The sequence below is a fragment of the Cyprinodon tularosa genome, unplaced genomic scaffold, assembly GCF_016077235.1.
Source record: "Cyprinodon tularosa strain WSP-4 unplaced genomic scaffold, ASM1607723v1 ctg25, whole genome shotgun sequence".
NCBI classification, from domain to species: domain Eukaryota; kingdom Metazoa; phylum Chordata; class Actinopteri; order Cyprinodontiformes; family Cyprinodontidae; genus Cyprinodon; species Cyprinodon tularosa.
Window position 1 is genome coordinate 652,756 of NW_024038928.1, and position 22,200 is coordinate 674,955.

Sequence of the window (22,200 nt, forward strand, 5' to 3'; positions counted from 1 at the left end):
AGTGTGGGGTCAGACGATGGTTTCTACAATCACTGAGGTATATGGAAAGATGTGGCTTATTATTGAGGGAGGTTAAACCTCCCCTGTTAATTTTGATGATGATGAATGATGATTGCCAATCTCTCCTCCCCTCTGGAGCAGCAGGACGCTCTATGACAGAGGTCACGGGTTAGTGGACCGCGGTCCGGATCCGTACCTACCTACTGGCTAATCTGGACCCCACCTGATTTAAAACATTTATAAATTTCTGCATGTTGTCTGACGGCAGTGTCTAACTTCACTTGTGTCGCTTCTCCTTTTAATACGGTAAAGCCCTCAGTGGAATCCGGGACCAGGCTGCACGTTATACAAATTAGCCAATGAGCTGCTGTCAGTCTGGGTCGCTGTGGCGAGCCACGACACAGCATGGAAACCTTTGGCAAGCTGGGCGATGGGAAAGCAGGAGAAGACGATGAGAAAAAGAGAGCAGAGAAAGCGTCGACTGCTGGAAGAACTGTTGCGAACTGGTGAAAGAAAAGGGAAATGGCGTGCTCAAAGATGACCCTGCACATTTAGAGGATGTTTGGCTCAACCTGCTGCTGTGAAGCAGGATTCTCCACCATGAACAGAATCAAAAATAAATATGGATCCAGGCTCAAAAATGAGCACCTTGATATGTGCTTTAGAATGACTTTGTCGCCATTCAAACCCAGGTTTAAAGCCTTGCGTAAAGCCTAAAGCGTAAAGTTCAAGTATTTTATAAAATATGTGAATCAGGAAATTGTCTGTATACCAAACTGAACGATTGTTGTTCTCTACTTTAAAATTTAGGGCAAGCCATGGAAGTGTCTGTCAAAAGGGAGTCCAGCTGGTTCTGATGACATCATATTTAAGAGGTGCAGGACCAGAAATGGGTTGAAGGCACAGATTATCTGGCGGACAACTAGCTCCAAAACCTTCAGAGAAACAGGAATTTTTGAGAACATCAACAGAAATTAAAGGTTTCCTGCTAATGTTTCCAAAAGGTAAGATATCCTTCAGGTTTTGCTCCTTCTGTGGAACCCTGCTGAGTTTTTTCTCGCCTTCCTTCCTCTTCTCCTTATAGACGGGTTTAATTTCTTGTGACATCGAGCTGGATGTTTGCAGCCTGTGGAGGCTCACTATGTCCGCTCCTCTCCATTGAAACCATCCTGTGATCATCACCCACTCTTTTCCGACTAACTGGCAGTATCTGCGGGATGGCTCTGCCTAAAGATAAAACAGCGTTTCAGCAGATATGAAGAACAGCATGTCTGCTAACTGAACCTGGAGATGCTTTGAGCAGCATGTGAAGAAAAAGCAAACAGCTGATTGGTTCTTTAGGAGAAAAACACTCCAAGCTGCACAGAACCTTTCCAGCGGAGATGATTGGGATTCTCCCAGGCAGCGGGACAAAATCCAGTCGATGCTGTCCTGCAGTCAGCAGCAGGCTGCAGCTTCCGGCCTCATTAGCATGCTGCAGCTCCCTCTCTGAGCCCAGACCAGAACCATGCTGCTTCTTGCTCTGCAGGAGAGGCCTCAGATGATGTGTTTACTGACTGCTGCAGCAAACAGATCCTCAAGTCCTTTAGGACGTTAAAGAGTGAGGAAACAGCACCAGTTGTATACTGGTTCTGATCAGATTTTCCTCTAATTCTAATTTATCTTACTTAACCAGACTTCAGGTGATTTCTGACCTGATCGTTCTTTGGTCCTGGTTTTGATTTTCCTCCAGGCTTATTTTCCTCTGCATCCTAATTTTCCTCATTCTGATTCCGATTTTCCTCTGGTTCTGATGTAAATGTCCTTCTGGTTCTGTCCGATTTTCTTCTTATTTTGATCCATATTTCCTCCTGTTTCTGGGTCAGATTTAGTTCTGGTTCAGGGCCGGGTTTTCTTTTTGATCATAATTCTCTCTGGTTCAGATCTTTCTGCTCTGCACCGATCCAGACAGGAAGGTGTGTTTAAAGAGAGGAGGTGAGAGGCTCCTGGAAGGGTTGGGGGGTGGTGGTGGGGGGGTTGAGTTACAGGAAGCAGCAGAGGCCAGCAGGGACACTGCTGAATTATTGATCCGCTCCATAGTTGAGCTTTTATTTTTCTTTCTGAGGACTGGAGCTGCTTTCACCTGAGATTTCCCATGAGGCCACAGTCCCATGGTCACCACGGAAACAAAACTGACAAGGACAAAGATGAGTTCAATGGACTCACATGACTCTAAGCAAGAAAATACCTCAACCCCCTGCATTCCTGTCTCTGCTGTAACCCCAAAGATCTGCTTTTACTACACCTTTTTATCGTAATCCCAACTGTCCACTGTACTTACACCTCTCTGTTTTAATCCCACCAGTTTCATATAATCCCACCTATTTGATGTAATTATTCTTGCTTTCTGTAATCTCACCCATTTTCTGCAATTAAACCCGTCTGCTATAACCATGCCTCTCTGCTGTAATCCCACCTGTGATCTGTATTCACACCTCTATGATGTAATCTCACCAGCCTGCTAAATGCATCTGTTAGTTGTAATCCCACATGTGTCCTCCAATCCCATGAATCACTTCATCCAACCTGCCTGCTATAACAAAGCCTGCATGCTACATCTGTCAGTTGTAATCCCTTATGCATTCTTTAACCGCACCTGTCTGCTACAATCACATTCTAACGGCTGTAATCCCACCTACATGATGTAATCCCACATGTTTTTTATAACCAAACTTGCATGCTTCATTACCCCAATAAGTTCAAATAGCAATCTGGTTGCTGTAATCCCACCTGTCTGATGTAAACTGTTGTATACCTTATATCTCCCCAGTAAACCAGGTTATGCTTTTATCCACAGTGGATTATATGAACTCTTTTTTTCTATTATACTTTATATACATGCTTAATTTGACTCTTTAAGGACAAAGCTTGGTGAATCTAACTTGAGAAAGTGAAAATCCTGCCTGATTTTCCTTCATCCTGTTCACTCAACCAGAGGACTTTAAACCAGGGTTTATTTACCCTGGTCATCAGGGCTCACTGTCTTTCATGTTTCTCTACTCAAGCACACCTGATTCAAATGATTTCTTTACCTCCTCTGCAGCCATCAAATGCTGTGAAAGCATATTGCACTTTGGATCAAGTGTTTCATAGAATGCAAAACCGAGTTTCCATTGTCATAGTGTGAAACGGACGTACAGAGAAGTTCAAACCCCATCGACACCTCCTTTCTCTGCAAATCTCAAAATTCTAAACTTCCACCATAAAACGGGCGAATCCAAACGAATAACCAAGGGGGTTATGAAGTGTCGACTGCTGGGCCGCTGACTGGACTTCAGCAGAGAGCCATGAGCCGCCCGTCCTCAGCCGGCAGAACAGACATCTCAAGTCTCCCGGAAGTCTCCTTGATATAGATAGTTGTTCACAGATTGCCGCAAGTTGAATAAATTGTCCCGGATTTTAGACAATGCGAGGCGGTGTTTTTTTAATGCAAGTGACAGCGTGCAGGCAATACAATAATCCGTGCATCATGTGCAGATTAGAACTACTTCGAGAGAGCGAGTGGGGTGAGAGCGGGGTGTGGGGAGGAGATTGCTTGTGAAACCTGTGCGTATCTGTCTTTATAGTCACCTAGTTACAACTCAATGCTGTGCATCCTGTGAAATAAGTTGAATCCAGTAAAAAACGAAAATATAAGACTCATTTTACGACGGCGGGGGGGTGGCATTGCACTGTAGTCGACCAAAATCCCTGACGATTTTGAAATTCCTTTTTTTAGGTATGAAAAGGAGCAGTGTATTCTCATTATTAGTTCGTATGAAATCGTACGAAAAGTTATGCACTGTAATACGTTTTTTTTCATCGCATTTCGTCGTATTTTTACACCTTGCCTCAAGACAAGATATCCTTGCGCATGCGCATCTTACGCACCATTAAATAACATAGAATTTAACATACAATTAACCCTAACCCTGACCCTAACCCTAAGATACAAAACAGCAAGCAACCTAGTTAGAGACCTGAAGAAGTGATTATTGCACTGTTTTTCCCATTTTTACGTCCGTCTGCGGATCTGCTTTTTTCGTCTGTCTGGCTGCGCATGCGCACTAATCTGTATTTTCAAGGAAAAATGCCCAAAACGTACGAAATACTGTGCATGACTTTTCGTACAATTTCATACGAACTGATAATGAGAATATGTTGAAAGGAGGACGTCTGGTCACCCTACCATATCAACAATCTCGATTTTTCAGTGAGTGTGTGCTTGTTGCTATGATGCGTCGTTGCTCAGCAGCTTCGCTCGTTGTAAACCAACCAATCAGCACGCAGTTCATCTAGACATTCATGATCAAACCATAAAAAGAAGTAAACCTGTCGCTTCTTTTAGGGTCTATAACCAGGCTTGCACTAGGGCTCATACTGTAGAACAGCAAATATGCTATTTTCAGCCCAACCAATGTTACACACCCTATTCAGAGACCTTAACGGCCAGCACCAAACACCCTATATAATCATTCTATGACCCCTTTAAGAAACCCTGGTTCAAACCAGTTTCAGACCCCAATCCCGCAGTGCTGTTTTCTAGCTGCTACTTCTAATTGTGATCTTTTTTCTTATTCATTCAAATAAAATGACTAAACTGCCTCACAAGCAAGCATTTAGGCTCTGCAGAGTTCCATCAAAGAGCTCCTATCGGAGTCAGGTCTGGTGAAACAACAGTGCATCAAAAATTTGTGAAAACTGTATTTCTTTTGTGCAAAATAACATTCAAAGGTGTTTCTTATTCCAACTGGAAAGGAAATAATTGAACTTTATTGATCTCACATTGGAGAAATGGATCTCTGCATTTAACCCATCCTCTTGGGGAGCAGTGTGGGTTTAAGGGTCTTGCTCAGAGACCCAGACTGCAGGTTGTGGGGATCGAACTGGGTACTTGCATCCTTCTCAGAGCACAAGCACACTGCTCTATCCACAAGGCCAGGGGTCTGTAAGCTGTGGCTCTAGAGCCACTTGTGGCTCTTTGGACCATGTGTCTTAATAGAGGCTATAAAGATTAAAGAACAAAGTAATATAGGAGTCTTATATTACTTATATATTATATAATAAAGGTGCGTTAGTGGTTTTTATAAAGAATATTTTAACAGAATTTTAACAATAAAATGACATATGAAATATGTTTATAAGCCATTTTCAATTACATGTTTTATCTTTATTTGTTTTAAAAGCTAAAAATAACAATAAACGTTTAGTTGTTTAAGATGGGAACAGATTCCCCACAACAGATATTTAACAAAAATAATGCGTTTAATCATGTTATATTTTGCTTTTAGCTGGACAGATTTGGGGGAAAATGGCTCTTTGAAAATGAAAAGTTGCACTAGGCAAACACTGTGTTGAAATAAATAGTTTAAGAATGTTTCTGGATGTTTTATTTACTTAAATGAGGTTTCTATGTTGGTTACTTCAATGCAGATGTCCAGCATTGCCACCCTGCATCTCAAATTCCTCCACTCCCTGCCTGAATTTATCACACTTAATCCAGTTGTTTCACCTGAACCTCTGGAATTAGAATAGAATAGAATAGTGCTTTTTTTATTAGAGCAGGAACAGTTGCTGAATCATGAAAAGGGTAAAGTAGTTTGATACAGTTCTGTAGGGAGGACCGGTGTTATGGCAAGCCGTTTTAACATAAATTCGGTTGTACCGCCTTTACATTCAAGATATCTCATATTGTTTTATGACTAGACGTTTTAGAGATTTAAGATATTTCTAATTATATTTTGACTAGTCAAAATACCTATTCGGGATATCTCTAATTACATTCTGACTAGTCGAAATGAAGTCAGATTTACCATTAACCTGTATATCTATATTCATTTATCATAAAATATAAAGATATCTCGATATTAGTTTTGACTAGTCATAATTCTGGTTAAAGATATCTCAAATGCCATCATAATTCAAGATATCTTAAAGAAGCGGATTTGAAACTTTGGATGACGTCATTCCAGGAGGAAAACAGGGTTTTGGATTCTTCGCTTTTATTCTGTTTTATTGTGAAGGGTCGGCTTCCGGTTGCGCAGCCCACCTGCGGCAGCATTGACTCAGCTCTGATGCCAGTCGGCATGACAACGCGCTCTCCAGGGCAAACCGGGAACAGCTGATGGAGGAAGAGGATGGCAGCTCAAGATGGCCAGTAACGGAACCAACGCTGAAAACGGAGCGGACGTTCGCCCCGGGATCAGGAGCGCCACCGGTTCGGTGCAGGTCCCGGCCATGGAGAGAGCCCGGCCTATCACGGTGAAGGTGTCCGCAGTGAGCCTGGCGCTCAGCTCGCTGTCCTTGCTGCTGCTGGTCACCGCCATCTCCACGGATCACTGGTACCAGACTGACACGCGCAGGCACAAGCAGAACTGCGACGGTTCCGACTCCAACGACCAGAAGAACCGGGAGATGCCCATCTACCACCTGCCGCTGGTGGACAGCGGCGGCGCCGCGGCCCGGCAGAGGGACGTGGCGCTTATGAAGCCAGTGCATGTGGGCAGCAGGGAGGAGGAGCTGCTGGAGAACTGGAGGGCCATCCTGGGGATGGGGATCCTGGAGACGGAGTGCGGCAGGCCGCTGTTTTCTACCCACTCCGGCCTGTGGAGGAAGTGCTACTTCAAGGGAATGGACCCGGACATCGACAAGCTGATCGATCGGGGTCCGCGGACACACACACACGCACACACACACACCAGATATACACACCCAGCCCTCTGTTTATATAATTTATCTGATCTGAGGAAGGAAGGTTGGATGGATGGATGAATGAATGGATGGATGGATGGATGAATGAATGAATGGATGGATGGATGGATGGATGAATGAATGAATGAATGAATGAATGAATGAATGAATGAACGAACGGATGGATGGATGGATGGATGGATGGATGGATGGATGGATGAATGCATGCGTGCATGCATGCATGGATGTATGAATGGATGGGTGGACAGATGGATGCATGAATGAATGAATGAATGAATGAATGAATGGATGGAATTGTGGATGGATCAATAAATGGATGAGATAATGAATGAATGGATGGGTTGATGGATGGGTGGACGGATGGGTGGAAGGATGGATGGATGGATGAATGAATGAATGAATGAATGAATGCATGGATGGGTGGATGGAAGGATGGATAGGTGGACAGATGGGTGGATGGATGGATGGATGAATGAATGAATGAATGGATGGAATTGTGGATGGATCAATAAATGGATGAGATAATGAATGAATGGATGGGTTGATGGATGGGTGGACGGATGGGTGGAAGGATGGATGGATGAATGAATGAATGAATGAATGCATGGATGGGTGGATGGAAGGATGGATAGGTGGACAGATGGGTGGATGGATGGATGGATGGATGGACAGATGCATAGTTTGACTGATGGATGGATGGACAGATGGGTGGAAGGATGGATGGACGGACGGGTGGAAGGATGGATGGATGGATGGATGGATGGACAGATGGGTGGAAGGATGGATGGACGGACGGGTGGAAGGATGGATGGATGGATGCAAAGACTGAATGATGGATATATGGATGGATGGATGGATGGATGGATGGATGTATAGTTTGAATGATGGATGGATGGATGGGTGCATAGTTTGATGGGTAGGTGGAGGGATGGATGGATGGGTGGAAGGATGGATTGATTGGTTGATGGATAGATTGAATCATGGACGTATGGGTGGATGGATGGATGGTTGGATGGATGAATGAACAGACAGATGGATGGATGATTGGATGGATGGATAATGGATTGATGGTTTAATGAATGGATGAAAAGGTGGATTGATGGTTGAGTGGATGATTGGATGGATGAAAAAGTTTGATGGGGGAAACATTAATGGAGTATGACCCATTCCTACAGACGGTCGATGTTTTTAGGAGTTGGGAGCAGGGTTTTTATTTGGTTTGTTGGTGTTTGTTAAGCTGGTTTTACTGGTTGCTATGGCGTTCGGAAAGATCTATGGTTGCTCTGGTTCTGGTACTGGCATTTTTATGTCACATCTACAAACTGAAAATGTATAGCAATCTTTGCAATAGGAACTAATTTCTCTGACAGCAGGACTCAGTCAGAGAACTAAAAGTGGCTTTTGATCTCAGACCAGCCAGATGAATGAATGAATGAATGAATGAATGAATGAATGAATGAATGAATGAATGAATGAATGAATGCAGGATGGATGGAGCAGTGGAGCAGAACCTATGGAACCGCTCTGGATCAGGAAGTCCTGTTTATGCGAGGCTGTCTGGGTTTTGTCGCAGGATCCTGGAGGTCAGAGTGGCGGGGCTGGACATTGGCAGCACTCAGACCACACATCAGATTACAGCACTTCAAATCACATCAGCCTCCATTATATTCCGGGTCATTACATCACATTAGGCCAGACACTGATCCCAGATCTGATTAGAACCATCGATCCCTGCAGGGCGGGCAGAGGGGGGAGAGGCAGGAATTATATCAGCCCACACTACATTTCCCATCATGCACCTGTCAGTGTCAACAGTAACTGGAGAGGTCCACAGTGTTTCTCTTATCTCTTTTATCTGATCGGCGCTGGTTCTGCTCATTTTCTGGTTCTGTGTGGTAAACTTCTCTCTGCAGTTGAATAGTGACATCATCCCAGGTGTCTCACCTGTGTGTCTCTGCAGGTATCGCAGATCGCTGCACAGCTGTGAAGTATCACTTCTCTCAGCCGATCCGATTGAGAAACATCCCACTGAATCTGACCAGAACCATCCAACAGGACGAGTGGCACCTGCTACGTGAGTCCCCCCCCCCCACACACACACACATGCAGGAAGTGAAAGTTACCTGCGAACGGATGACACCTGTGTGACATCACTCGGCACTGATCACAGCAGCTCTGCTGCCCTGCTGCTTCCTGCGTTGCCTGTCGTCATGGAAACATATCATGGCGGTTATGTAACAGAGGGGGTGAGCAGGACCCGTTACCATGGCAATGCTCTCTGTGTTTCTGAGCCTCATTAAACACGGAATCAGATGAAAAGATGTTTTCCTGTTTAACTAGAAACCAACAGAAAGAGCAGAGCCAGAAACAGTACTTTTCAAACACAGAACTTGTTTGATATTGTAGGTCCATACATAAGCGCTCAGCAGAACCACACAGATATGTAACTATCCGTGTTTGTCGTCCTCAGATCTGCGGCGCATCACAGCGGGCTTCCTGGGCATGGCGGCGGCCGTCCTGCTGTGCGGCAGCATCGTGGTGTCTGTGGGATTTTTCTGGGAGGAGAGCTTGACACAGCATGTCTCCGGCCTGCTTTTCCTAATGGCAGGTAACTGTCTGTGTCTCCCCCTGCTGATGGCAGCGTAGGTCTGCAGCACATAGCTGTGCCGAAGGTCACACTGAGGGGTTATGGGAGCTGCGTCCTTCTCTCTGACACACAGCTTGAACAGACTTCAGTACCACAGCTGTGGTTATTATTACAAATACATCAAACTCTAAGCAATTTTTTTCCACAAGGTGCCTGATATTTGATGCGACTCTTACACAGGCTGTGCTCCTGCTGCTTTTAAAGGCATCCATGACTAGTTGAACATGTTGGCTTAATTTGTTATAACTTACCTTCTAATATAAAAATCCATCCTTGTGATACCAAAAAAACTCATAATTACTTCAAGAATTATATTTCCTTGTTATATTTTCCACCCATGGAGGTTGCTATTTTTCTCACCTGTGCAACGCATGCTGGGTTGTTAGTTCTGGTCTGGTTAGTTCTGGATCCTACAGAGTAAACACAGGAGGGCAAAGATTAGCAGAGATGTTTTTCATCCTATTGCATTTGTTTTTCATTCCCTCTTCCACAAATTTGATTCATTACAGGACCCTGCATTACAGGACCTAGCATACGTGGTTTACCCAGAACACACTGCAGCCTAAACAACACCGGTTGTGTCAGAATGTCCGCCCAGAACCCTATATAGGACATTCCAAAAAAAGAAAATTAAAAAGCAATCCACTGGACTCTGTTTCCAAGTTTGAAGACGTTTCGCTTGCCATCCAGCAAGCTTTTTCAATTCAAAAAGTCAGGAATAGGTTTGAGTTCGAGGTTTTATACAGTAGCCCAACAAAGCCTTGTTTTTGTTTTGAAAACATGCAAATTGGAACAGACGAAGGGGTCCTTAATTTTCTAAGGGGTTTTTAATTTTCTTTTTTTTTTTTGGAATGACTATGACCTGGAAGACTTCACCAAACCATATAGGCCACTATACACTCACCGGCCACTTTATTAGGTAGCCCATGCTAGTAACGGGTTGGACCCCCTTTTGCCTTCAGAACTGCCTCAATTCTTCGTGGCATAGATTCAACAAGGTGCTGGAAGCATTCCTCAGGGAGTTTGGTCCATATTGACATGATGGCATCACACAGTTGCCGCAGATTTGTCGGCTGCACATCCATGATGCAAATCTCCCGTTCCACCACATCCCAAAGATGCTCTATTGGATTGAGATCTGGTGACTGTGGAGGCCATTTGAGTACAGTGAACTCATTGTCATGTTCAAGAAACCAGTCTGAGATGATTCCAGCTTTATGACATGGCGCATTATCCTGCTGAAAGTAGCCATCAGAAGTTGGGTACATTGTGGTCATAAAGGGATGGACATGGTCAGCAACAATACTCAGGTAGGCTGTGGCGTTGCAACGATGCTCAATTGGTACCAAGGGGCCCAAAGAGTGCCAAGAAAATATTCCCCACAACATGACACCACCACCTCCATTCTGACCCTACCATCCGAATGTCGCAGCAGAAATCGAGCCTCATCAGACCAGGCAACGTTTTTCCAATCTTCTATTTTCCAATTTCGATGAGCTTGTGCAAATTGTAGCCTCAGTTTCCTGTTCTTAGCTGAAAGGAGTGGCACCCGGTGTGGTCTTCTGCTGCTGTAGCCCATCTGCCTCAAAGTTCGACGTACTGTGCGTTCAGAGATGCTCTTCTGCCCACCTTGGTTGTAACGGGTGGTTATTTGAGTCACTGTTGCCCTTCTATCAGCTCGAACCAGTCTGGCCATTCTCCTCTGACTTCTGGCATCAACAAGGCATTTCTGCCCACAGAACTGCCGCTCACTGGATGTTTTTTCTTTTTCGGACCATTCTCTGTAAACCCTAGAGATGGTTGTGCGTGAAAATCCCAGTAGATCAGCAGTTTCTGAAATACTAAGACCAGCCCTTCTGGCACCAACAATCATGCCACGTTCAAAGTCACTCAAATCACCTTTCTTCCCCATACTGATGTTCGGTTTGAACTGCAGGAGATTGTCTTGACCATGTCTACATGCCTAAATGCACTGAGTTGCCGCCATGTGATTGGCTGCTTAGAAATGAAGTGTTAACGAGCAGTTGGACAGGTGTACCTAATAAAGTGGCCGGTGAGTGTATAGTGATTATGTCATTTTAAATGAGCGTCTGAATGTGTAGTGGATGAAAAATTAGTGGACTCAAAATTCTCACCATGCACCTTGAAAAGCAGTGATCATCCATGGTCACTAGACAAGCAGATATATCCTGGAATGCTTTGCGATGAGAGCTTCCCTCTTAAAGCATCATGGGATTTGTTGTCACAGCGGCATGCTTTTGATACCTGACAGTGGCAACAAATAACAAAGATGGCTCAGGAACCGTGCAGGGAGGTGGAGTCATGTGACAAATAGAGAGGGAAAAGTAGTGATCATCTGTCTGAACGGTCAGTTAACTGAGTTCACTATAAAGTCCACTATACAGTCGCCGTTCTATGTAGTGATTGAGGGATTTAGGGGTTAAGACGGACGTTCAGACACAGCCATGCTGATGTCTTTGTGACAATATTTTTTACAAATTTACAAACACTAAACAGCTAACAGTCATACTTGCCAACGCTCACAATTTTCATGGAAGACGATTTTTTGATGTAATCTCCTGCCAAACTCCCGATTTTCCAGTGAAGGAAAAAGGAAAGCTTGTGGGATATATGCATGGGTGGTACGGATGTGGGGTATGCGTTGGACATGTCCACTGGATTTTTTTTCAGCTGTTACAACAGTTAATCCCATTATCAGCATGGAGTAATTTCTTTTTCCGATTTGTCTTTGAATGCACCATGAGCATACGCATGCTAATGCAGAGGATCGAGACGTGATGCTTAGCGGAGCTAAACGTGAGCATCAGATTGTTTAGCAGCAGTTTTATTAAGCAAACCGCTTAAGTTGTGTAATGTTGTTTGCAAAATAGTTAAAAGATGACAAGGTAGAATTTGTAAAACAGGTATAAAAAAAAATAAAATTGGAAAAATAAATTTGGATAAAAATTTTGAAAAAAACAGTATACTGTAAAAAACATTTGCTGCAGTTTTGCATGCAGATTATGAATTACTCTCTCAAACCCCTTTTTTTATGAGAAGGTTTTTGAAAGTTCATATTTGGAAAACTATTTTCTTCAACTTTACTTTTTTTTTTACACATGTTCTTTGCTTTCAACAGTCGCCATAAAGAAAAACAATTACGATCCTACAGTTCTCTCAAACTTTGGACCAATTTTAAAGTTCGCTTTCTCTCCAAAACTTCATGATATGCATGAGAAGCTGTCGGATTCAGAAAATGTAGGTTTGCAAATAAATAGAAATTGAGTCTACACAGGAAACAGATTCAAGCAGCTTCTGCAGGAGCGGAAGGAAAAGCCCAACCCAACTTCAAGCTCTCCTTCTCCGAATCCCCTCCTGCAGCCGTCTTTTATTAACAGAACATGACACATGGTTACAAACAGAGTATTGTTCTGACAGAACAATTGATCAGTTCATGAGGACAGAATGCTCCATCAGAATGACAAGGCAGGATGGTCTCCTGACTGGATCATGAGACAGGAGTGGAGCATCCCCTTGCACAAATGTTTCATAAGCATACATTAATTCTATAATCATCATTGAATAAACCCAACAGAAGCTTTACTCCGTTTTTCAGTCTTGTTACTGAAACTCGTCCGGATGTGCAATCATCTTTTTATAACTGCTTATTCTGGTAATCAAACTTTTTAAAATTCTTCTTGATTTTAATGCTGCTTTTGAATCGATAGATCATAATGTTTATTTATCAATGCTGGACAAATGTTTTGGTATAAAAATCTAAATCTTTGATGATTTAAGTCCTATTTAACCAACAGAAATGTCTCCGTCAAGCTCTAATCTCATTTAGACCCTCAAGGCTCCAAAGTGGGTCTTGCTTTATACTCGTACCTGAAATACAACCTCTTGCATGCAGACAACCTTCAGGTCAACTTTTCTTTAAAATCTCAGTGGATTCCAGTCAGATGAGAGGCTACTAAATGTTTGATAGATGTAAAGTGTCTTCATCTAAACTGTTAAAAAGTAGAGGTTGATAAATCTGAGCTGCTGGCTGGATGGACTATTCTGGCTTTGTTGCCTTTAAGAATCTTGAGGGGATCTTTGATTTCTAAACTGATATGTGCTGTAGTCCAGTCTCGTGTTTCTGTTCAGCTTTTTGAGGCCCGTTGGTGAAATTTATGGATTATTGTCTTCGCAATGTAATTTCTTCTAGACTGTAGCACTGCAGCTGTCCCTATCTACTTATTCTTCCATCCCCAAAAGTAAAGAGCATGTGATCTGGAAAACAAAATTGGAATTGCTTAAAAAAAGCATTTTAAAAACTTAAATTTTAGACTATAAAATCTGCAGAAAAAAAAGAATTTGAAACTAATAACATCTGAAAAAACAACCAAGTGCGTTTTTTTTTAAAGATGTTAAGTAATGGGCACTATTTACAAGTCTCCAAGTCAGGAGTGGGATTACATTTCTGGGAGGGTACAAAACTTTGTAGGAAACCAAATACGGGTCCAGCAAGAAGAGTCTGGATGTTCTGAAGTTCTTTTAGAAACCAGCATCTGTCATCAGTGAGCAGAACCTAAGACCTCTGCCGTGCTTTCCTAGTCAGATCTGTTTTTTCTCTGTTCTCAGGAATCTTCTGCACCATCTCCTTGTGCACGTATGCAGCCAGCGTGACCTATGACCTTTCCAGAAACCCGCCTTTCATCTACGGTCTTCCGGCTGACGTGGATCATGGCTACGGTTGGTCCATCTGCTGCGCCTGGGCCAGTCTGGGTCTGACTGTGGCCTCTGGCTGCCTTGGAACCTCCTTCCCTTTTCTGAGTCGGGCCGGAGCGCTCAGATCCAAAACGGCCCGGGAATCCTCAGTGTGAGCTGCCAGCTGTCGGTCAGGAGATTCTGGACAGTTTAGGCTCAGCTGCAGACCTACAGTTGTGTGTCGGACATTCGATCTGAGGTGGATGGGGTCACCTGTTTCTAGAGCCTTTGTGCAGCTTGGCGCCCCCTGGTGGATGTAAAGAAATAACTGTATGGCAGTTTGTTTTGGCTCTGAACCAAAAAGATTTACAGGATTTCTGTTACGACATCCCAGCTGTGCATGGCCGCAGGTGACGTTATAAGCGTTTGAAGAACTTGATGAAATTGCTTCATCAGTATCTAAAAGTTTGGACTCCGTAACATCTCAGTTCTCAGAAAAGGTCAAGAGGTTGTAAACAAATTCAGGGTAATCATCTCTACCCAGATCCATAACCTCTCCCCTATCTCAGTGGTTCCCAAAGTGTGGGGGCACGCCCCCTGGGGGGCCTCAGTGTAATTTCAGTGACCTGCATTAATAGAATTTATCAGATTAGATGACCAATTTTAAGATGTTGTTAAAAAAAAAACAAAACACTAATGCCATGTTGAATTATTTTGTAAAGTAAAATAAACAAATCAAACAAAATCATTACACTTTGAAACTGATAAGATTGTAGTTTGATTTATTGTAATATGTTTTACTGCAGTACTGTCAAAATATGTATGAGGTGGGGCGTGAAAACTTTATTTTAAATTAAATAGGAGCCCACCAGAAACAGTTTGGGAACCACTGATCTATCTCATGATGACCAATCTAGGCTGTTAACCCATCTGAAAACATTAACCAATCAAAGTCGTTAACACATCCTAGAATGTTAACCTCTCTAAGTCGTTAAACATCCTAGACATTGACAAATCTAGGTTGTTTTACGCATCCTAGAATGTCAACCAATTCAAGTCATTCATCCTAGAAATGTAGGCAATCTAGGTCATTTACCCATCGTAGAAGGTTAACCAACCTAGGTCATTAATGCATCCTAGGTCGTAAACATCACAGTCTTTTAAAGAAGTTTCTCATGCTTCTTTTAACTTAACAGTTTGCATCAAGCAGTTAAAAAACTTAATGGTCTGAAGTTGCTGTGCTTCTGATGGAGTTCAAACTTTTACCTGCAAACTGAAATCTTCCTTTTTCTCACTCGGCTTGATGAACATTCAGTTTTCAGAAGGCGAGATCAGGCGACCTCAGCTTTATTATCTGATTGTTTAAAAAAAACAAACATCTGGTTCAAATATCCTGCCCAGAGCTTTAACATTCAGTGGAGTGAGAGGACTGTATAAGACCGATGGATGACTGGTTTCAGCACCTTTTTTTTTGTTTTTTTGTTCGGACAACCAGACCTGCAAAATGATCTTGAGACTGAGGGGGATTTATGCTCTCATCATCAGGATTCAGAGAGTTCTGATCAACATAACCTAAAGAACCAGAAGGTGTCACTTCACCAGAAACAGAAATATATCAGTCTGCATTGATATATACAATAAACAAATAAAAAATAGTCTGAAAAATCAAAAGTTCAACCGTCTGCTCCAGAACTTGGCTGTTCAGGTCTGGTTCCATCACTTCTTGAGGTTCAAACAGGATGGACACCTGGCCTGGTAACAAGCTGAAATGTTCTGTTTGGATGATTCCAGCAGCTTCAGGTCAGGAATATGCTGTCAGACACATTGGATCAGAACCCTCTGGAGATTTGGATCCCAGCTCAGACATACCTGTGTAAATACTGTAAATTTTCTGATCCTGTCAGTGAATATACCGAAGCCGTGTTCTGATTGTCGTGATTATTCAGCTGCGAGCTGAGCCACAAACTGGACTGAAGCGGACCGACAGGGTTTTATCCCTGTTTAGAAAGTTTATCAGTCAGACAGAGGACAAAGTTCTGTGTGGCTGACCCTGTAGCTGCTGCTCATAATGTTTTCTTTTCAGGTGTCCCTGAACAGAACCAAGTCAGTCTTACTGACCACTGTAGTTCTACTTTAGCTGAGGCAGAACCTGTGACAGTTGCTCCCCAGGTACTGCTGGATCTTCTGCTCACTGCAGAACTGGGAACTGAAGCCAGACTCCTCTGGTCCATCTCAGCTGTTAAGGTTCCTGCCCTCTGCCTCCCAATTCTAGCTGCAAACGTTCCTTTAAAGAACCACCCTACCAGCAGCAGCCTGCATTCGGGATCTTCGCCCGCTCCTGGATTCTGCAATGTCCTGTCCCCCCCCTGCTGGACTCTGGTCTTCTGGTGTTATTCTGATGTTCAACTGTAAATAAACAACGTAAACAGAACCAGAGCATCTGTCTCCTCTCTGCTTTGAGTTTAATTAATTTATTAAATGTATTTATAGAGGCATTTATTCAACCCAGCTGACTCTGGACTGTCGGACTGGGTCTGTTTTCTTTGAACCAGTGTCATGCTGCTCTGGTGAGGCCTCTTCCATTTCCACATCACACCGCTTTGCTGCAGATGGTCTGTTTTCACAGCACTTCATTGGTCTTGCAAACGTGTGAATTCAGTCAGTGTGATTTTAGAGAAACTTCCTTTTTAGAAGCTTTAGCTGCTGTGAAGATCAGCTCTACGGGGTGCCCTGACTCATCAATGTTCCCTTCTAAAGAAGCAGAACCACAGAAAGAATGATAACCTGTTTGTGACAATGTTAAAACTAGTAATGTTGGAAAATCCACTGGATTTTCATAGAATCTAATCAAATAAAGTTCTTTAAAGTTATGTATTAAAACAGGAGGCTGTTTTAATACATAACTGATAACAACCTGCTTTACAGGGATCACATTGTCCAATATAATATTGATATATGCACTACTATGTATTAAATAACTGATTTGTTAGGTCCTCAGGTATGCTGATCTGTAATAAAAACAGTGGAAAAGTTTCATTACAGGGTGTTCCTGCCTAAATAAAGAACTATCAATATGTAAAGATGAGATTTCCTCTCATGGGCAGTTTCATCCATTAACCTCAAAAGCACTTTATGGAATTATAGCTACTTGCTCAAGCTTGGTGCCATATGACAGCACAAGGTCCAGAATATGATGAGAAGAGCGTGTGGGTATGCTGATGTTTTGGACAAAGCCAGTTCATTTAGCATCAAAGGCTACATTTAGGTTATTGTTTTATAGGTAATGTGAGAATGAAATTAAGAGTAAGGTTCTGGTGAATGATATCAAACTGCAAACAGAGGTTGGTTTTAGACGGTGTATTTATCAGGATGTTTTTTCTACTGTCCAATTCATACCTGCTGTGTGGAGTGAAATCGGTTATTGATGCATGCAAAATATCGTTTTGTAAATGGAAATTAAAGAAATCAAATCAAGAAATTTAAACTTAAAACAAATTTTAATCAACATTTTTACAGAGTTAATAAGCTGTTTTCACAGATTTTCTTTATTTTCACTGTTTTGTTTTTTTATTCAGTCATCTCAAACTTTGGTTTTTGGATAGACAATGATTTTATTTGGATCGGCAAATCAGCTCTGTTGTAAAATCCACCTTTTATCACATCAGATGATTGGCCAAGCTCAAATATTTTCTTTCACAGCAGCACTTTGAAACAATGATTCATGCCTTTGTTGCATCTCAGCTAGATTACTGTTACAGCATTTATTCTAGGGTGAGCCAGTCCTCCCTTGCACGTCTCCAGTTGGTGCAAAATGCACCCGCACGCCTATTAACTGTACTATGTAAGAACGAGCATGTAACTTCCACCCTGGCCTCCCTCCATTGTCTGCCTCTGCATTTTAGAGTTAATTTCAAGATAATTTTATTTTCTTTTAAGTCTTAAAATGGGTTGAACCCTCCCTACCTTACTGAGCTTCTCCACCCTTATGCTCCCACTCGGTGCCTCATGTCAGCTGACCTTCTGCTGTTGCAAATACCTAGGTCCAAACGGAGGCTCAGAGGAGACAGAGCTTTTTCAGTTGCTGTTCCAAATTTTGCAATGAGCTCCCCCTCCTCATTAAGCAATCCTCTTCACTGTCTATTTTTAAAACTTATCTGAAAACCAATTTTTATTTGTTGGCTTTCAGCACAGCATGAGACTCTCTGCGTTTTTGTGTTTTGTTTTATTGTTTTAGATGTGGCCTTATTTGTTTTACTTAATTTATTTTATTTGTTTTATTCGTTTAAACTTTCATGTTGATTTTATACATTTTAAATCTTTCTTGGTATGTACAGCACTTTGGCAGCTATTGTTGTTTTAAAGAGCTTTATAAATAAAAATCTTTAGAAAATTGAAAACATTATGTACAAACATGATCATGCTCTTCATCAGACTATTAAATACCAATGTGTTCAATGAAAGACTACTTTAGATCTGTTGCAAGACAGACTGCAAGATCCTTCCATGTGGTCTTTGTTGAACAGAAGTTTGGATTGCCAGTATTATGTCGGACTGGTTCCTGGTGAATATTGGACTCCAGCAGGACTGTCCTCTGTCACTAGTCTTACTTGTAGCGTTATGGACAAGTTATCTAGAAGCAACCAAGGGTTGGAGGGTGTCTGCTTTGAGGACCAGCGTATTATGTCACTGCTTTTCAAGATTATGTGCCTCTGCTGACTCCTACCTGCCGTGACCTACACTGTGCACTGGGCCGGTTCGCAGTCAAGTGCGAAGCAGGCGGGTTGAAAATCACCTCCAAGTCTCAGGCCATTGTTCCTGACCAGAAAATGGTGCCTTATATCTTTCCTGTTGGAGGCTAGTTCCTGTATCAAGTGTTGGAGTTTAAGTATTTTGGGTCCTGGTTACGAATGAGGGTAGAATGGAACATGAGATTAAAAGACAGATCATCAATGCTGATGCTGCACCAGTCTGTTGTGGTGAAGAAAGAGCCGAGCAAATGGCAAGACTTTTAAGTTACTGGTCGGTCTACAATCCTACTGTCATATATAGCCATGAAATCTGGATCATGACTGAAAGAATGACATTGTGGATGAAAGCAGCTGAAATTAGTTTTCACTGCAGGTTGCCTCAGCACTACTTTGGTCATCCACCAGAGGCTCAGAGTAGAGCTGCCTCTATTCCACATCAAGAGGACTTAGCTGTAGAGGTTCAGCAACCTTTTTAAATGCACCTGTAACACCTCCCTCGTCCCATTTGGAGGAGACCCAGGGGACAACCAGAGACATGATGGTGGGAGTAAGTAACTTTGCTGGTCTGGGAGTGTCTCTGGCTTTCTGGGGAGAGGGCTCTCTGGTTATCCCTGCTGAGACTGCTGACCTTTTGACCCGGTCTGAGATAAAGCGGAAGACACAGGTATGAGACAAGGAGTATGAACTGGTTGATTTAAAGGGATAAGCTGATAGTACGGACTGGTTTATTTAAAGCAGGGGTGTTCAAGTACAGTTCTCAAGAACTACTCTCCTGGAACTTTTTGATGCGCCCCATTTTTAACACACCTGAAACAAATGAGTGGCTCGTTACCATGCCTCTGCTGGGCTAAATGAGGGGAGAATTTTGATTCCGGTGTGATAGGGAAGAGCTGCATCTAAATGTTACAGGATGGTAGTTCTTGAGGACTGGATTTGAGCACCCCTGATTTATATGGATAAGCTGAGGGTACGGACTGGTTGATTTAAAGGGCTAAGCTGAGGGTACGATCTGGTTGATTTAAAGGGATGAGGTGGGGTATGAAGAAATTGATTTAAAGACAAGCTGTGGAAACTGATCTAATCATTGCATCTCATTAGTTTGCACGGCCTTTTGGGGTTTCCAAAGGAGTTATTTCCAGGTTCAGTTAGCAAATAAAATATTTCTAAAACTGATCTAAAGTAGCTTTCAATAAACTGCTGAAAGAAAATATGCTTAAATGTCAGAAGAGTTTTGAGTCCTGAGCAAACTCTGAAGGGATTTTGCTAACAGATGTGAGGCATATACTAACAGATAACTTTATTAATAACATATAATTTTATTCATAAAGCATTAACAAACGGTTCCACGGGAAGACGGAACTGTTTGGTATTAGTTAAACCCGGGTATGAAACAAGCAGAACTGCAGAAACAGAAAACACGATCACTGCAGTACCGCGGCCGGCCACGCGCACTCAGGCGCGCACACCTCCCAGTACCCCACTAATGTACGTCAGGAATTTGTAGAGAGCGCATGCGCAGCAGTGTATAGTGTACGGTACCGCCACAGTGACAACAACCACGGCCGTTTGATCGGTGAGTGTCCACCCGCTTGGCCCCGGAGCCAGAGCCTGACAGAAACCCGGCCTGGCGCTCACATCCGGAAGAGAAGACGCCTCCAGGAACTGCGGTGTCTGTGGGACCCAGCAGTACCGAGCTAAGCCGACCGAACCGACCCAGCTGCTATTGGCGCCCCTCTGGAGGCTAGAGAGCCAGACACCCGCAGCTGCGGGCCGTCAGCCCGGAGAACCGGAGGGTGCCCGCCGCTAGCAGCCCCCATGCTAACAGGCTAGCAGTACCATGCCCTCCTCCCTCTGAACCGAGCCGAAACAACACCGCGCTGAACCAAACCGGGGAGCTAACGACCAGTGTAGCGTCCGGACACCGCTCACCCTCCGTGGAGCGGCCGAGGATGGTCACGGGGACAGGGTCCGCTTCGGAGGATCGTCCCGGCTCCGCCCGCCCTGCTGGACCCGGACACTGCCGGACTTGGTTTATGTAGCCCGGCTAACCGAGCGAGTTGGTCCCGCTGCGGGGCTGCTGCTCTCGGCCCGGGCTGCAGACATGCAGGCCGCCCAGCCGCAGTACGACTTCTTCAGCGAAGACAACGCTGGCAAGTGGAGAGGCCTGCTGGTTCCGGCCCTGGAGAAGGTGCTCAGAACACACACAGAACCAGACCCATACACAACCCTCACTTCTCTAACAGCCAAAGACCAAACAAAAAGGACATGGTACCAGACTAGAACCAGAACAACACAGTGACACGGTTTCTTGAATGTGCAGTGGTTGGATGAACTAAGTCCACCTTTTGGACCATGAGCCCATCTAAAATTTCTGTTGTCATGGTTACTCTCAGGTTGTACAATATTCAGCACCAGAATCTGTTCAAATGTGTGTGTCGTTTCCATGACAACCTGTGATGTCACATAGGAGGAGAGTGAGCTCCTGAAGTTCGCAGCTCCCTCTTTCCAACTAGAAGCTCCCTGATGTCCTGCAGGTTCCACATTAGGCTGATCCATGTAAAGATAGAACCAGGCAGTGGTTCTCTTTGGTCAGAAAGTTGAAAATAAGTTCTGACCCCGATGAGACCAAAAACTCCCCCTGGTTCTGGAGACAGATGATATCACCTACTCCTGATGCTCATCTCGCTGTATGTTCCTTCTCTGAGAAGTCCAGCTGCTTGTCTCAGCTTCCTACAGGAAGTAAGCTGTACTGACCAGATGTGGTCCAGCTGAGCGTGCACGTACAGCTGTGCAGCTCTTCTTGAGAGATTCAGCTGAGGCTACAGCTCCTAGTTGAGGAACCATCTGCAGCTGGGCCCTCTCTGTGAGCTGTAGGCTGATCTGTTGGTTCTCTGCTTCCTGTTTTTGTGATGTCACGGATACCTAGCCAATCAGCTCTACACAGCTGCTAGTTAGAGCTGTAGCTATAGAAGGAAATTTGTTCCAAAAACACTTTTTATTAATGGACGTTTTAAAAAACACATTTTGAAACTTGAAATGAGAAAAAAAGGATTCATTAATGAAATATAGATAAACATTGTTTATCAACAAGTTTTTGAAATACTTTTTTCGATTGTTTTCTACACATTTTCTATTTTCCATTTTTTGAAAATTCATATTCATGTTTTTCAAATTAAGTTTTATGACTTTTCAAACTGCGTTTTTACAGATCCCATTCTATTCATCTCCGGGATGGGGTTTCCTCTGTAGTGAGGTGTAAAAACGCATTTCGTTTGGAGAATTTTTTGTTCAGTTTCAAACTGGGGTTCCCTCAGCATATGTACCAGATCAGCTCAGGGCTCCACCCCTGCTGCTGCCAAAAGTGGACTACTAGAATAAAATCAA

General features: G+C 43.3%; 2 protein-coding genes across 3 annotated transcripts in view; both read left to right on the plus strand.

The window, feature by feature from the left end:
- Positions 1-6,056: 6,056 nt before the first annotated feature.
- tmem178 (transmembrane protein 178) lies at positions 6,057-16,499 on the plus strand. Its single transcript, XM_038288251.1, has 4 exons — positions 6,057-6,682; positions 8,690-8,803; positions 9,200-9,337; positions 14,003-16,499. The coding sequence occupies exons 1-4, from the start codon at positions 6,169-6,171 to the stop codon at positions 14,242-14,244; spliced, it is 1,008 nt and encodes a 335-aa protein (XP_038144179.1). The 5' UTR covers positions 6,057-6,168; the 3' UTR covers positions 14,245-16,499.
- Positions 16,500-20,320: 3,821 nt separating this feature from the next.
- LOC119785500 (son of sevenless homolog 1-like) overlaps positions 20,321-22,200 on the plus strand; it is a 50,090-nt gene continuing 48,210 nt past the window's right edge. For both annotated transcript variants that reach the window (XM_038288205.1, XM_038288206.1), the window contains exon 1: positions 20,321-21,004. In XM_038288205.1, coding sequence (XP_038144133.1) covers positions 20,918-21,004 — 87 coding nt within the window. In that variant the 5' untranslated portion in view covers positions 20,321-20,917. The remainder of the gene's footprint in view (positions 21,005-22,200) is intronic.